At 48.8% G+C, this 14,722-nt stretch overlaps 1 protein-coding gene across 1 annotated transcript in view; it reads right to left on the reverse strand.

Annotated features, from left to right (window-relative positions):
* Window positions 1–8,995, reverse strand: part of Pkd1l1 (polycystin 1 like 1, transient receptor potential channel interacting) — a 121,903-nt gene extending 112,908 nt beyond the window's left edge. Inside the window, exons 1-5 of the mRNA XM_063273721.1 lie at window positions 8,918–8,995; window positions 8,018–8,106; window positions 4,252–4,333; window positions 3,822–3,937; window positions 2,444–2,766 (exon numbers count right to left, since the gene is read on the reverse strand). Coding sequence (XP_063129791.1) covers window positions 2,444–2,766; window positions 3,822–3,937; window positions 4,252–4,333; window positions 8,018–8,106; window positions 8,918–8,995 — 688 coding nt within the window. The remainder of the gene's footprint in view (window positions 1–2,443; window positions 2,767–3,821; window positions 3,938–4,251; window positions 4,334–8,017; window positions 8,107–8,917) is intronic.
* Window positions 8,996–14,722: the final 5,727 nt, after the last annotated feature.

The raw sequence follows: 14,722 nt of genomic DNA on the forward strand, positions 1-14,722 counted from the left end.
AAATTGAATATATCAGAATTCTAGCACAAAGTTAGAGGGGAAAAAAGTAATAGACGTTCTGAAGACAAAGACACCCATTGCTATCTGCTAATCTCACCCACAATACTCTGGAAATGTGGGCCACTACGATGAGACAAGAGAAGGGACTGTGAGGTGCTCACTGGAGATGGGAGATGATACACCACCGGCATTTGCAAACACCGTGTTTGCACAGCTAAGAAAACACCAGAGAATGCATATAGAAGAAGTCTGTGTCAGTGTTCATACTAGAGGCCAGAAAACAAAGAGCAACTTCCTTGCCTTACTACATGCCATGACACCAGTTTGAAGATAAATATCTATTTGTGACAAAAAATATAGTGCCACATAACGTAAGTGTCAGATAAAAACAAAAAAACACTTTTTTACATTGTGTGTGTGTGTGTGTGTGTGTGTGTGTGTGTGTGTGTGTGTGTGTGTGTGTTGGCTCTCATATATGGAGAAAATTTTAAATGTTTCCAAAGGTATGTGGGATGGGGTGGGGGTTTAGAAAGGAACAGGGTACATGCTATGAAAAGCGAGACTTGGAGCATAAAGCACAAATTAATATTTAGGTCAATTGCTATTCAGTGAAATATCTTCCTATTAGTCAGTATGGGTCTAAAGTTCATGTGGAAAAATCATCGAAGAAATATCACCAAAATAACCCCAGAAGAGTTGAGGAGGTAGCCACAGTGTGGCCACAGTGTTAGACCTGAGGAACTGAGGAACTGTACCAACTGTGGCTCACCAAACACAGCTGGGGCAGGTAAGAACCAACAGAAAGCTTGAAGATTTCCTGAGAGCAATGGGAAGCCAGCATGTAAAGGAGAGAGAGAGAGAGAGAGAGAGAGAGAGAGAGAGAGAGAGAGAGAGAGAGATTGATTCCAGATCCTTCCAGAAAAAAAGTGAGCAGACATTCTGAACTCAGGAGAGTAAACGTGCATCTGGCTTTACACCAGAATTCAAATGTGTTACCTACTTAAAATGTGCAAAATAAGCTCATTAAAATGCTAGGCGGCATGAAAGAATCGCTTTATAAATTTGGAGTAAGGAACACAGTTTTAACTAGGACATAATTCTCAGAAACTGGGGCTTAGACTGTCTGTAGCTCAGTGGTAGACTACCTGCCTGGCATGCATGAAGCTAGGTTCAGTCTCTAATACCTCCATAAATAGAAAGCAGGATAAACAACATTTCCACAGGAAAACATCGAAAGCAAAACTGAAACACAGCAAGAAACGAATACTTGCAAGCTATCCCCCTCGTATTAAAAAGACTGATTTTTCTCAGTAACGAAAAACCCCACGTTATGTAGAACCACGGAAGTGCTCTTCTTGGCTAAACGTGAGCTTCGAAAGTTACTTTCATTGTGGATAAAGAGAGTAAGGCATGAAGCTTCAGAGAGAGACTATTTCAGTCTATCAGACTGACAGCTGCACTGCTCACACAGCACCGAGCAGACAGCTCTAATTGAGAGCAAGTCGGCAATAACTAGCAAATTACTGCTGGACATAGCGTTTGAGGCCAAATGCCCTCTCTGCTGTGAACTGGTGTGTAAACACGATTACTCAGTGCAAGGCTATTCGTGATATCAGAAACCGTCCCAGTGTCCACCAACGAAACCCAGTTAAACAGACCGGTCCTGTTAAGTCAATGTACCGCAGTCACCCAGAAGGTGAGGGTAGTCTTCTCCATCTGACTGCGTAGTTGCTCTAAGATAGAGACTTGTACTTCAGTGGGCTGGAGCCTGTGCACAGTGCACGTCCATCTACGGAAAGGGGGATAGCCCTGATGCTGGCTTATCTGCACACTGATAAGATCGCCCGTGAGTCAGTGAGAACAGGACTTTCACTGCTCCTCTCCCTTGTCGGCTGTGTAGGCTTGCACAGAGGCTAAACCATGTTCAAAAGAAATGGTTTTTTAAAAGAGAATAAGAAAGTAAAATCTTCAATTATTCCAAGGCCTTAGCAGTACCCAGCTCACACCAAGATGTCTGTACAAACATTGATCACTGTTGTTGTTATTATTTTGATAAAAATAAAGTGTTGAGATTTTCACGTCAAAAGAAAACAGGGTGACCCGTCATACGTGGGTTCTTAAAGAGGAATATAAGGGATGTTCGGTGGTTTAGGGTGTCACCAGGTGTATGAAGGAGGCCCTGTACTGTCTGTGTGACCCCAGGAACCGCCTCCCACCCTCATTCTCCTACCCCACAGCCTCGAGGGAAAGATCAAATAGTTGAAATGTACAGAGACATGGTCGTAGTCCAGAATGCGGGCTCCCATCACACAGGACCCACTAGGTTGGTTCAAAGGCACCAGAGGGTGGACTTGACTTCCTCCCCACCAGATGTGAACATGGCTGGTGTCCTGGGACGGCACCTCCCTCCCAACCTTTTGGAGAAGGACTCACTGCGTCATACCTGTCCTGTACTGGTAGTAGCCGGTCATGGTAGCTGCACCTGTCACTGTACTCAGTTTCATCTCAGCTCCATGATTGTCCCCAAAGTCCAGCAGCAGACAAAGAGCTGTTCTGGAAGCCGCGTGAACACGGATTCCCAGGGCTGGAGGTGCCTTAGCATCTGTTTCTGGGAAGCAGCAGGTGGCAAAGTGCCCAGCGTTTTCAGGCTGTGTCGCCAAGACGGCCCCAAGAGGGTGCTGAGTAAGAGGACAGGAACTCTCAGGATGGTACCAGGATGCGGAGAGGTTGCGGGTTTGAGAAATGCCCGGAGGAGGATCTGAGAAGCTAAGGAAATGAAGCAGATATCAGACTTCAGGGCAGACTATAGAGTCCAGGAATAGAGAGGGTACCAGGAGGATAGAAGAGTTGATGTGAGCAGACTATCTAGGGTAGCTTTGAGGGAACAAGGGTGAGGACCCTGAAGAAGGGCCTGCAGTATTAGAACCGCTGGCCTCTTGTGAGACAGCGGCTGCGAAACACTGGTTTAGACACTGAATGCAGAGCTAGCAAGCCCCCCTCCCCAGACTAAAGCCATCACTTTAGAGGCTGCCTAGAAACTGGGATCACCACCCTGGATGCTGAGGTCGGCTACTGGAGCGCAACTAATCTGGTTATAGAAATAAGGATAACGTTCACTGTCCCCTTACCACTGAAACTATGAGCCAAAAGCCAGTCTTTTCCACAGATCACAGCCTGCTGTTTTTATACAATGCTATTCCTGACCCACAGTCACCAGTTTCCCCTTTCAACTTGTAGCTCCTTGTGCTGGGAGCTGGGGGCTGGAAAGAGTCTGGTTTCTGAGTCTCCAGCTCCCAAGGGCACAGGACTTCCATCACTGGCTTGCTGGAAGCTGTTGCAGGGGGACGCTGAGGATGGGCACTTAGGCAACTAGGTATTTGACTAAAGAACAGAGCCCTTCGAGGAAGGAGAATGCTCTCACGGACACGCGAAGGTCCTCACATTTCTCTCCTCTGCCTGTCTTGTGCTTAGCCCCTGAGCTACACAGACAGGCAGGCTGAGGTCTGAATTCCTGACTGCTCTTAAAGATAAAGGAACCACGTGACACAGGATGCAAGTGGCAAGGAGCAGCCAATCATATCATTTGGAGCACCATGACCTGGCACACTCCCGGCCACAGCTGTAATGACTCCCAACAAGGGAAGAGTCTCAAATCGCCAAGTGACTGGTAGGAAGGAAAGATGGATGTGGCCTCTATTCCCCAGCTTCTGCCTTCTGGAAGTGATGGGGAAGTAGAAAGTCAGACTCCTGAGAGGTGCTTAGCTGCCGGTCTGTGGGGATGCGACCATCCTGGGGGGGGGGGGGGTGTCATGGCAACTGACCTCAGAAGCGTATTGGCCGAGTCCTCCCCAGAGCACAGCAGTCTTGTTCCATTACAGCAGAAAGCTTCCTTCTTCAGGCTGCACGGGGCCGCGGAGGAGACGCCCTGCAAATCAACCTGTCAATGGCACTGCCTTCGGAATGAAAGAGGGGAGTTTCCAGCAAAGAGAACGCCCGGGTTGGGGAGCCCTAGAGCTACACAGGGGGCATCAGGAACATCAATGACTGCATTCGCTTCATTGTCAGCTTTGCTGGTAGCTAAACGGTGGTATTCCCTTGGGACGAGAGTGTGAAGACTAGTCTCTTTCTTATTGCAATGATGTATTGACTCTGCCCAAGCATTGGGCATCTTGCAGAGTTAGAAAGGCAAAGGAGGGGTCGCTGTTGAGCTTGGTGGCACGTTCTTCAGTGGTGGGGAGGGGGCACACCAACCTGCTGCCGACCAGAGAACGATCCGTCTTCTCTTTCAGCCTCACGCAGCCACTGGAGCTGGGAGCTGGGGCTGGTACTGCTCCTGATCACAACAGAGGGCAGAGAGGTGCTGTCGTGTCCTTGGCACACTGGACTGATAAGTGTTGGGCTGATCTAAAGACCCTCCCTGTGACCCAACCCTGTTTCTAGGAGCCCGTGAAGTGGATCATCACAGGTTGGATGTGCTGGAAACTGACCCACTCGGGGCTGTGGCAGATGGCAGGGGAAAGTCTTTCTGGTAGAGGGGAGGACAGTTTGTCAGTGTGTACTGTGGCATACGTCTATGTCCCAGCACGGACTGGGAGTTGGAGGCCTGTGAGGCAAGTCGTGGTTCTGAGCCCTAGACAGTGGCTAGCATGCCGTGTCCTATGTCTCTCACTGAGCACAACAGACTTGTCCTCATGGAGACAGTGGTCTGCAGCCCTGTAGTTAACGTCAGAATCTAGCACTGGTCCTTGGCTTGCTGCTATGCCCACCTTCTTGGCCTCTCATCGTACAGGAAACATACACTGTTCCTTCCATTGGCAGAACCAGTTCCGTTGACCCACTTGATGGCATTTTCTCCTGCATTATTGTCCTTGGCAAGGACATCCTAAGTTACTCTAGACATTCGAAATGGGTCCCATTTTCTGACTGTTTGTGTACCCCCACCTCCTTCTAGTACCTCATCTCTTAACAAAGAGATGCTCTTAAAAACGGAAAGCCAGAAGCTAGGATACATTCCTAAATGAGCTTTTCCTTTTGCCCAAACACAGTCTCCAGAGCCTTGTTCACTCAGCTACTACTGAGGGCAGCAGACAGACTGCATGCTGGGGGCAGGAGGAGAAAACAGAGCCCAGGGCTCCTACCTCAGACGGCCCCGTCCATACACAGTAGAGAAAAGATTATTTCCCCAGGGGCCGTGGGGAGTGCTAATTCCAGGAAATGTTTCCTTGTAATAGAACAGTTTTATCTTTGCCGAGTCCTAAATAATTTAAAACAAGCTGTGAAATTCTTCAGCTCCGAGTCGCACGTTGGAGAGGGTTGTTCTGTCCAAGCCGGAAAGAACAAGTTCATTGGCACAGGCTTGGGGGGTGAGGTGCCAGTCTCACCAGCAAAACACAGGAGTGCATTTTGTGCTGAGATAATAAAACATGTAACAGAAACGACAGCAACTGAAGGACGGTGAGCGGTCAGGCTCCCAGGCACAGACGGACAAATTCCTTCCCAACTAGGAATGCAAAGTGGAACCTAGGAAGGTCGTAGTGTTGGGCTCACCCTTCCAGTGACTTGGTTCACAAAACCTGCAGCGTGGGGGTGGTGTCCAAGGCACTCAGCATTTCTTCCCCCAAAACTTCAAATTTTGGTTGTATAATATTTTTTTTTGATTGTGGCAAGAATAAAAGAAAGGAAAAGAAAGGGAAGGGAAGGAAAGAGAAGTGAAGGGAAGGGAAGGGAAGGGGAGGGGAGGGGAGGGGAAGGGAAGGGAAGGGGAGGGGAGGGGAGGGGAAGGGAAGGGAAGGGAAGGGGAGGGAAGGGAAGGGAAGGAAGTCAAAAACCATAAACTATACACGGTTAGTGTGGAGTTAAACAATCTTAGTATATTCTCAGTGCTGTGTCACCCATATCCAGTACTTTTACTTATTAGGGAACTCACTTTAGCCCTGAAATAAACCCCAGCTTCTCCCCACTGCCATGCCACCCCTGGGCCACTCCTGTCGACTTTTGCCTCCCTGGCTGAGACTTCCATAGTAAGGACAGCACAAACACATTTGCCCTTTTTCAACTGGCTCATTTCACAAAGCACCATGTCCTCAAGGTCCCATCAACAGCTTTGTTTCCAACGCCAGGAAACATACCCCACTGAGGATCGCCAACCCCGTTCGTGATGTTGCAGTCACACTGGGGCCTTGTTCTAAGCTACGACATAGTATACACAGCAGGAGCTTTTAGGCAGCGTTAACCCAGAAAGACTCCATTTTAAAAGCAGCATCCGGCTCCCTTTTGAGTGCAAATGCAGACACAGAATGACTGTGCCTGCAGACACCACCACTAACCTCTCTGGTGCTGCCCAGAGGGACAGACTGATACGTGATAAATGTGACCAAGTGTCATGTAGAAATTCATCAAAGCAGCTTGGTACCATATGAGGACATGGGTGAACCCCAACCACACCAGGAAAGCGCCCAAGAGGTGGCTACATAGCTCGGCAGGTAAAAATGATGCCGTGGGAGCTGGATGACTTGAGTTCAAACCCGAGAACCTATGAGAAGCCAGAAACAGTAGCCTGGGTTTGTAATGCCAGCGCGTCTAGGACAAGGATGTGAGGTGGATATGGAAGAATCATAAGGAACCCTGCAGATCTGCTAGCCTGGACATAGAGTAGCGGACAGAGGCAGCATCAGTCAGTGAAAGGAAAGAGCCCGATTCTGAAAGTTGACACTTGATCGCCACACCTCCACCAGGGCTTTCAAATGCCCACACTTATATAGACATGGTGTGTGTGTGTGTGTGTGTGTGTGTGTGTGTGTGTGTGTGTGTGTGTGTGTATGTGTGTGTGTGTGTGTTTGTGTATGTGTTTGTGTGTGTGCATGCACACTATTACTATTACTGCTGCTGCTGCTACTACTACTACTAAAGAATTCATCTATGTGAGATATGCACAATTTATATAAAAAGAGAGACATAATGAAAGATAAAGAAAGGAGAAGAAAGGAAGGAAGGAAGGAAGGAAGGAAGGAAGGAAGGAAGGAAAGAAGGAAGGAAAGAAGGAAGGAAGCAAGCCAGCTTAGAACACACCAGACTCAGCATGGTTGCCACATTCCTACCTGGACCCCAGCAGGAAGAGGATCCTAACACAGCAATGAGGACACCCTCCCTGCTAGTACCCTGCTATCTGAATACCCACTGTGAGCATCAAGGGACCAACAGGCAGAAAGGTGCTGGCTGTCCTTGGGGCTTTAGTTCACCTTGGTCTCCACCACCGCTGAGGCAAGCTTTCACCTCTCTGGATCTCATTCCACACCCTGCCCATAGCCTCAGTGGCTCTGAGCCTCTGCAGCAGGACTCAGTTCTGAGGCCTCACAGCCCTGCGACCCCGCAGCTGTTCTAGGAGGCAGTGTCTCCCGGGGCTCTCCACCTGACACCGTGGCCTGATACCCGGAGAGGCTCTGCATCCCTAACAGCTCTCTGCTTGGCCTCCCTGAAATCCTTGAACCCCACTGCAGCCCCTTTAGTCCCTTATAGCCATTCTATGACCTACATGTGTAGAGATGTAATTACTGTGCGATGTGCAACACACGAGAGTTAAATATTAGCTATTGAGACTGGGTAAAGGAACCTGTGTTTGCCTCGGCCACCTTTCAAGCAAATCAGGACTACTTAGCAGAATGCAGCGAACAAAACCTACTTAGCTCACGGATTTATTATGACTCAGGGAGTATTGTGGGAAGGCGCAGTGTGTCTGTCCATCTGTGTTTCTGGCATAGCATGCTCATGACTAGAGTTCACAGTAGTGACCTGAGGACGCTTACCTGGCACCTTGTATGACTCCCAACATTCAGGGTCAAGTTTATTATACAGCCCGGTCTAAGAAAAAATTATGTTCTTTCCCTTCAGGGCTGAGAGGTTCAAATCTACTTTGGGCTGGCAGCACTGACCCTGATGTTGGCATCTGAGACACTCCTCATGACCACCATGCCATCTGTATAGTCTGAAATGCTGGACTGCCCGGGCTTCCGAGACCTACCTGTTAGTAGCTTCATCCCATTCTGGAGGAGTTTGTGGTTCTCTGTTAGTAAAGCTTAGCCTCCCTTCACTAGTTGTGTTCAGAATGTTCTAGAAGGAAAAGAAGTAAAAGTGTGAGAAGACTCGGGGAAGAAGCACTACTCATGAAAGAACAGCAGCCTCCACCCCTGTGTGTCAGGCATTGTCCTTCTCCCTCGGAGGGCAGTGAGGAAGACAAACTGATGGACTCTGTACGTGAGGCTCAGGCTCCTCTGCCTTCTTGTCTTTCTCATGACAGAATGGAGGTTTTAAAACTTAAATTTGTACTTCCTCTGCTCAAGCACACATGCTGTGACCACACACACACACACACACACACACACACACACACACAGACACACACACACAGACACACACACACAGACACACACACAGATACACACAGACACAGACACAGACACACAGACACACACACACACACACACACACACACACACACACACACACACACGTTGTTCTCAGGAGGAAAGGTCTAAGTGGCCCAGTGTAAGGTACACCTTGTTCCAGGGAGCTGCTGAAGATGGCGTCTGTGACTCTGGGTCTCCTGCTGTCCCTTTTGGAGCGTATGAAGGACAGCTGTCCTGCGCATCACTCACACAGGGCTCTGGGCTAGCCTGGGTCTCTAGAGAAGAGAAAAATATATTCTAAGGTTGGCCATGTGCTAGAAGATGAGAGCAGAGACAGACAAACACGAGTCTAACTGCCCTGCAGGGGCTCCTGTGAAGAACCTAGTTGTCAGGACGTGCTAAATCTGATGCTGTGTCCTGGGAGTTGTGTCTTTGCTCTGGTCTGAGAGGACTTGGGTGTGAACCCACGGGGTGGGATGAGGGGGGTGAAGAAAGGAATGCACAGCCCTGCCCACACTGGTGGGGATGATGGTAGAAGGGATGATGGTGGTGGGGGTGACTGTGGTGGGGATGATGATGTTGGATTGGAGCATAGCAATGTTCTGGCTCAGGATGACGACTCTGTTTATGTGCCTTTTACTGCAGCTCTGATTTGGCCCTGTTTTGTCTCATAGGCAAGGGGCTGAGGCTTGAGAGCTGAAGGGCAGAGTAGTAGGGTTTAAAGCCAATTCAGAAGGGGATGAGGCCATTCTGACAGGAACCTAGCTTCAAACACTGCAGTTACCATAGCACCTCTGGGCAAGGACACAGGCGGTCAATGTCCCCTAGTTTTCAACTTTCTAGGGCAATGTCAAATCTAATTTAAACATCTTGGCTGATGCTTCTGTTCACAATCAAGAATCCGAGGTATTAATACAATCTGAAGGGAAATAGCTCGAGGTCATGACACCAAGCATTCTGTTTCGTTTGTGTGGACTGAGTCCCAGGGACTAACCATGCTGACCATTCAGGTATGAAACAGCGTCATGCACGGCTCACATTCTCCAGAAAAATATTTATAAAAACTGGACTGAACCGGAACAGCAAAATGCCTTATTTCTCAGATCTGATGCCAAGTTCCTGTGTTCCAAACACAAAGAAAGAGCTGGTCTATTTGTTCTCAGTCGGGGTCATACCATTCACTGACATAAAGACCTTAAAAGCAATGAGAAAATGCCCGAGACACGTCAGCTCTTCCCATCAGTTAGTTGTAAAGGCCCAGGTGCTCACGCCTTTTCTTAATAGATGTTGGTAATTACGTTTTGGGCAGCCCAGCTAGGCGGGAGCTCAGTGGTAAAATGCTTGTCCAGCATACATAGGCCCTGGGTTCAGTCTTCAGCAACAACGCACACAAACACTTAGGGTGGTGGCGCATGCCTGTAACCCTAGCACTGAGGAGGCTGAGGCAGGAAGATCACAAATTTGAGACCAATCTGTGCTACAAAGGGAGAAGCAAGACCCTGCCTCAAAAAAACCAACAGCAGCAACAATAATAATACAGGTAATATGACATGACATCGATGGTTGTGGGCTTGGCTCCGTGGCACCTGGCATGTGTGAAACTTTGGGTTCCATCGGAAGTATCTTAAATAGGGACAGTGGGACTCCTTCAGTGTGAAGGAGACCTGGGGCCAGGGAGCCCGGGTCCGGGAACCACAGGACCCAGCCAGTCACTGGTCTCTTGTGGTATCATTGCCGACTGGGGGGCCTCTCTAGTTTGGGTCATCTGAGGCAGGAAGTATGGAGGGTGGCCCAGGGAACAGATTAAAATAAACAACCCTGGCCCAGGAACATTTCAAGGACAAGCTTTCTGTGTCTTGATTCTGATTCGGTGGAAACCCCACATAGAATAGTCTTTAAGAACAGTGTGACATCCTTATAAAAGACAGGAAGTCGCAGCCTGAGGAAGTCATTGTTAAACTAGCACTTATCTTCTTAGTTGCTTCTCTGCCTGACAAACTGCTGGAGCCCAGGCCTGGCCCTGTCACACTTTCTCCTAGCTTACCAGGACCCATCTAACTCAGGGCCACCTTCGTCTTCGTTTTCCTCTGTGGGCTTCTGAGCCACATAAAACTTGTATTGGATCTGTGTGCTTCCCCTCTGTTCATTTTATCTGTAGACCCAGCAGGGACTCTTTGAGGACAGACATGAAGCCTGTTGTTTCCATGCCTTCAACTTTCATTTGATAAAGGGGTGAGCCGAGAAGCTGGGATCCAACACTGGCTCCAAACCACAAGACTGCCTCCCACCTGACAGACAGGACGCTGGGCAGGTGGTGTGTGAAACAGAACTCTGTCAACACAGTGTTCCTGTAGCCTGGCTGTGGTGGCTTTGTCCCTTTCTTTGGGCCTTACCAGTTAGCACTCCGTTGCAGAAGGCTCTGAGGCGGCAGCTATAGAATCTAAGACATTCCTTCTCCCCGGCCCCAGTTGGGGTCTCGCTACTTGAGGAAACAGAGCAAACCAGCTGGAGACACCTATGCGTGGGAATAAATAGAGGAGTTAGCTGTACTGTGCACAGCTGCCCATGCTATTCCTCATCCATGTCCGTATTTCTGTCACAGCTTCATCAGGCACGAGTGACTGCCACACAGGCAAAGAGTAACTCACTTCTGTGGCTTTTGAGCTTTGGTTTCAAGTTTGGAGACTGTTTTCTAGTTAAGTAGCAGGCTGATGCAGAAGTCTGGGTCTGGCTTCCTGCTCTGACGGAAGGGGATGGCACTCAGGCTCAGATCTGGGCTTTGAGCCTCCTCCATGTCCTGCCTCTCTGGATGTTCTCCAGCCCGAGGCTGGGACTTAGTCACTGATGTGAACCTTACACTATTGTTATCCTCCGCTTTAATCTCCACAGAAACTCAGATCATGCCTGTGCGTTCCCTAGAGGCCTGTATGTAAGAGCTTGGTCCCCAGAGCAGTGTTATTGGGAGGTGGTAGGCTTTTAAGAGGTGAAACACAGGGAGATCTGCCCTCCAGGGGGACCTCTTTCTCCACCTCTAAGCCATGAGTGATGGTTTTGCTCTGTCACACCCTTGTGGCCTCAGGTTTTGCTTTTCTGTACGTCTAAATCAACAAGGTCAACTCATCTGGGCTGAGCGGATCCAAGCTATGAGTCCACACACATCTTTGGTTACTACTGGATGGTTGTCTCAGGTCTTTGGTTACAGTAATTAGAGGCAACCATGGGGGCTAGCTATAGTTACTTTATATGGTGAGAGCCTGGAAGTGGAGGGAGGTGCATTGACTTGGAAATGCTGGCACCGTTGGCAAATGGTGCATTCAAATGGCCAGCATTCACACTGGTTCTGGAGGTACCAAAAGCGGCTGCAGTCTGACTCCACTTCAAAGACCTCCCCACATTCTCCCTAGTGACTTCTCCGGAGGCCTTGGACCTACCTTGCTTTTCAGACCATGACTCCTCAATGCCTGACCTAACTATGACTGTCCGGAACAATCCAAGAGCAGTGGATGAACTGACGTGGGACTAGACTGTGGGTTCCAGTGTTGACTCGTGACAGTGGATGGTGTGATTTGGATTTCATGCCCACACTGGCTACTTGCCACAGAACAGGGCTACAGTGGAGCAATGGAAATCGCTGTCCATCTCCCGGCTCCTACGAAATGTGGTGCCTCTTCTTAAACAGAAGCGCCTCTTGCCTGCCTCCATCCCCTTCCTTCTCCTCCCTGTCTCCTCCTCTTCCTCTTCCCCCTCCTCATCCTCTACCTCCTCCTCATCCCCTTCCCCCTCCCCGTCTTCCTTTCCTTATTTTCTCTTCCCTCTCATTCTTCCTCTTATGAAGACGAAAGGAGCCTGTATCACACAATTGGTGCTGGGATTGCCATTCCAGAAAGGGCTGCCTGTGCTGTTTCATTACACTTTAGGCTTTTAGCATGATCCTTTGGTGCTAGATTCTACTTGTGTGAACATGTGCTCAACTCTGTAGGATTTTTTTAACCCATTTAAATCTCCAAGATCTTAATCTCTATGGAATGTAGAGGATGCATATATTTCAATTTCTATATGAAGACAAAAAAAATAACTGGGTAGTTCTATCCAATTTTCATAAGCTTGGTTATTGAAGCAATAACCACGTAGCTACCACTAGGGGGCAGAGGAGGACATTATGTACACAAACAGAGGCGGGAGAACCCAGAAGAGGTTGATCAGCCTATATGGTGAAGATGGAGAGAGACAGCAGGTTGGGATGGCCTCAAACTACTGAGTAATTCCAAGGGTAGTGATGTCTACCCCTAGCTATGCTCACCTTTCAAGGTCAGAAAACAGAGGTGTGAACAAGAAGATGGACCTTGGAACTCAAAGGTCTGGAGCACTCTGGAGGGCAGAGAGGAATGTTCAAACGGGCTTCTAACTTCTGTCCATTGTACAGACACCACAGTTCATGCTGAGGGACAGCCTACTTGTTACCCACAGGAAAGGAGTGACTTCTTGGAGCTCCTGATTGCAAGCAAATCAGTGGGAGGAGGGCTTTGGAAGTAAAGGGCAGGTAATTTTCAAGAACCATGGGGGAAATATGCAGCCAAATGGCACAATCTTTGGCAGCAGTGATGTTAAACAAAGGCATTTCCAAGTAACAACAAGGACAGCCCCATTGTTTTCGCCTCTTGGTGTCCTTGGTAAAAGTGTGGCCAGGACACAGAAGCAGAGAGTGAGCTAAAAATGCAGGCATGCAAACATTGTTTTAGATATGCTTTCACCCCTTGTCTGCATGGAGCAGACAGAACTGCAAGGGTACAAGATCACCTGGGATGAGAAGTGTCCTGCCTGGGTCTCACACCGGAATTTGAGACATGTTCAGTCTGACTCAGAAGATCAATAATGTCCCAAGCCATCTGCAAAGTCTACACTGTAGCCACCCCTCATGCCAGGCCAGTGGAAGCTGTGTCCTAAGGCCAGACTAGGTTGATTGGTTTAGACCTTGGAAAAGGTGTATGGGAGATGTTTGTGTCACATCTTGCCAGCAGCAGCCAGTTGACGGCTGAATTCAAGGTAGCACAGGTCCTCAGAACCTGTGCTACCCGAGAAGAGAGTGCAGAGGAGTGATTGGAAATAAGAGGATATGCTGTGCCCTTTGATTTGTTGCTGGTGTTGAGTTTTTCCAGGGAAACTGGCAGGCAGCCTCTGTCCTCTGCTGACAGCAGGCATCTCTGTTGGGGTTGGTAGAAAGGGTGATGAGACTTGGTCAGGGATGAAGGTGGCCCTTGGAGACCTCTCAAATGCCTTAGTGATAATCGCATTCTCGGCAGCATTCTCCACTCTACAGATGAGAAAGCGAGAGTAGCTTGTGTCTTTCTCCCTCTCCGTCTTAGCAGACTCAGAACCTCCTCCAGGGTACGGCACTACAAAGAGAAAGCCTGGGACAGCAGCCAGGATGTCACAGCAAAGCCCAGACCCCTCTGTAGCAGAGTGTTGCGAAGATGGACTCCGGACTTTTCTAAACTTACATTCAGCTATTTTGGGCCAGTCTTTGGGACATCACAGGCATACCTTGACCTACTATAAAGACAATAGTCAGCTTAAAATAATTCTAGTCATTCTGGTATTGACTGGTATTTAATTCAGGCAACTCCTTCAAATTTACCCTGCTTTTCTTCCACTGATGTAAGTGTGTATAGTAAGTAAGAGTTGTCTTACTCACCTTTTTGTCACTGGGACAAAATACCTAACACAATCAATTGAAAAGCAAACACTCTTTATAAGGATAAGATACAGTGCGCCCAAGAATGTGTTCCCAGTGACCTGTTCCCTCCAGCTAGGTCCCCATTTCCTAGTTTCCACAAGCTCCCCCAAATAACACCACCAGACTAGACTTTGCCTGGGGCAGTTTACATCTGAGCCATTCATTGTGAGAGGCTGGGGAGGTGACTCAGAGGTTAGGAGCACTTGCTGCCCTTGCAGAGGACAGAATTCATGTCCCAGAATTCACACCGGTGGCTAAGATCCATCTGTAACTCCAATTCCAGAGGATGCGATGCCTTCTTCTGACCTCTACAGGCACCAAGCCTGCACATGCAGGGAACATGTAAAACAAGAAACTCTAAAGCAAACCCAATCTCCTTTGAAAGAAACATTTCTGAAGGCAGAGCTTACAGTTCAGCTCATCACCCCCCACCCAAGCCAGCTCACCTTTTCTGGTCCTCAGAAATGTCCTTGGCGTTTGCCTCAGCCGTGCGCTGTGCTAGCTGGTCCTGGTTACAACAGTAAGTACACCAGCTTCCTTCCACACTCACTGGAAGACACAGGGTGACAGAGGCACTTGAGGATTC

The sequence above is a fragment of the Rattus norvegicus genome, chromosome 14 (genome assembly GCF_036323735.1).
Source record: "Rattus norvegicus strain BN/NHsdMcwi chromosome 14, GRCr8, whole genome shotgun sequence".
NCBI classification, from domain to species: domain Eukaryota; kingdom Metazoa; phylum Chordata; class Mammalia; order Rodentia; family Muridae; genus Rattus; species Rattus norvegicus.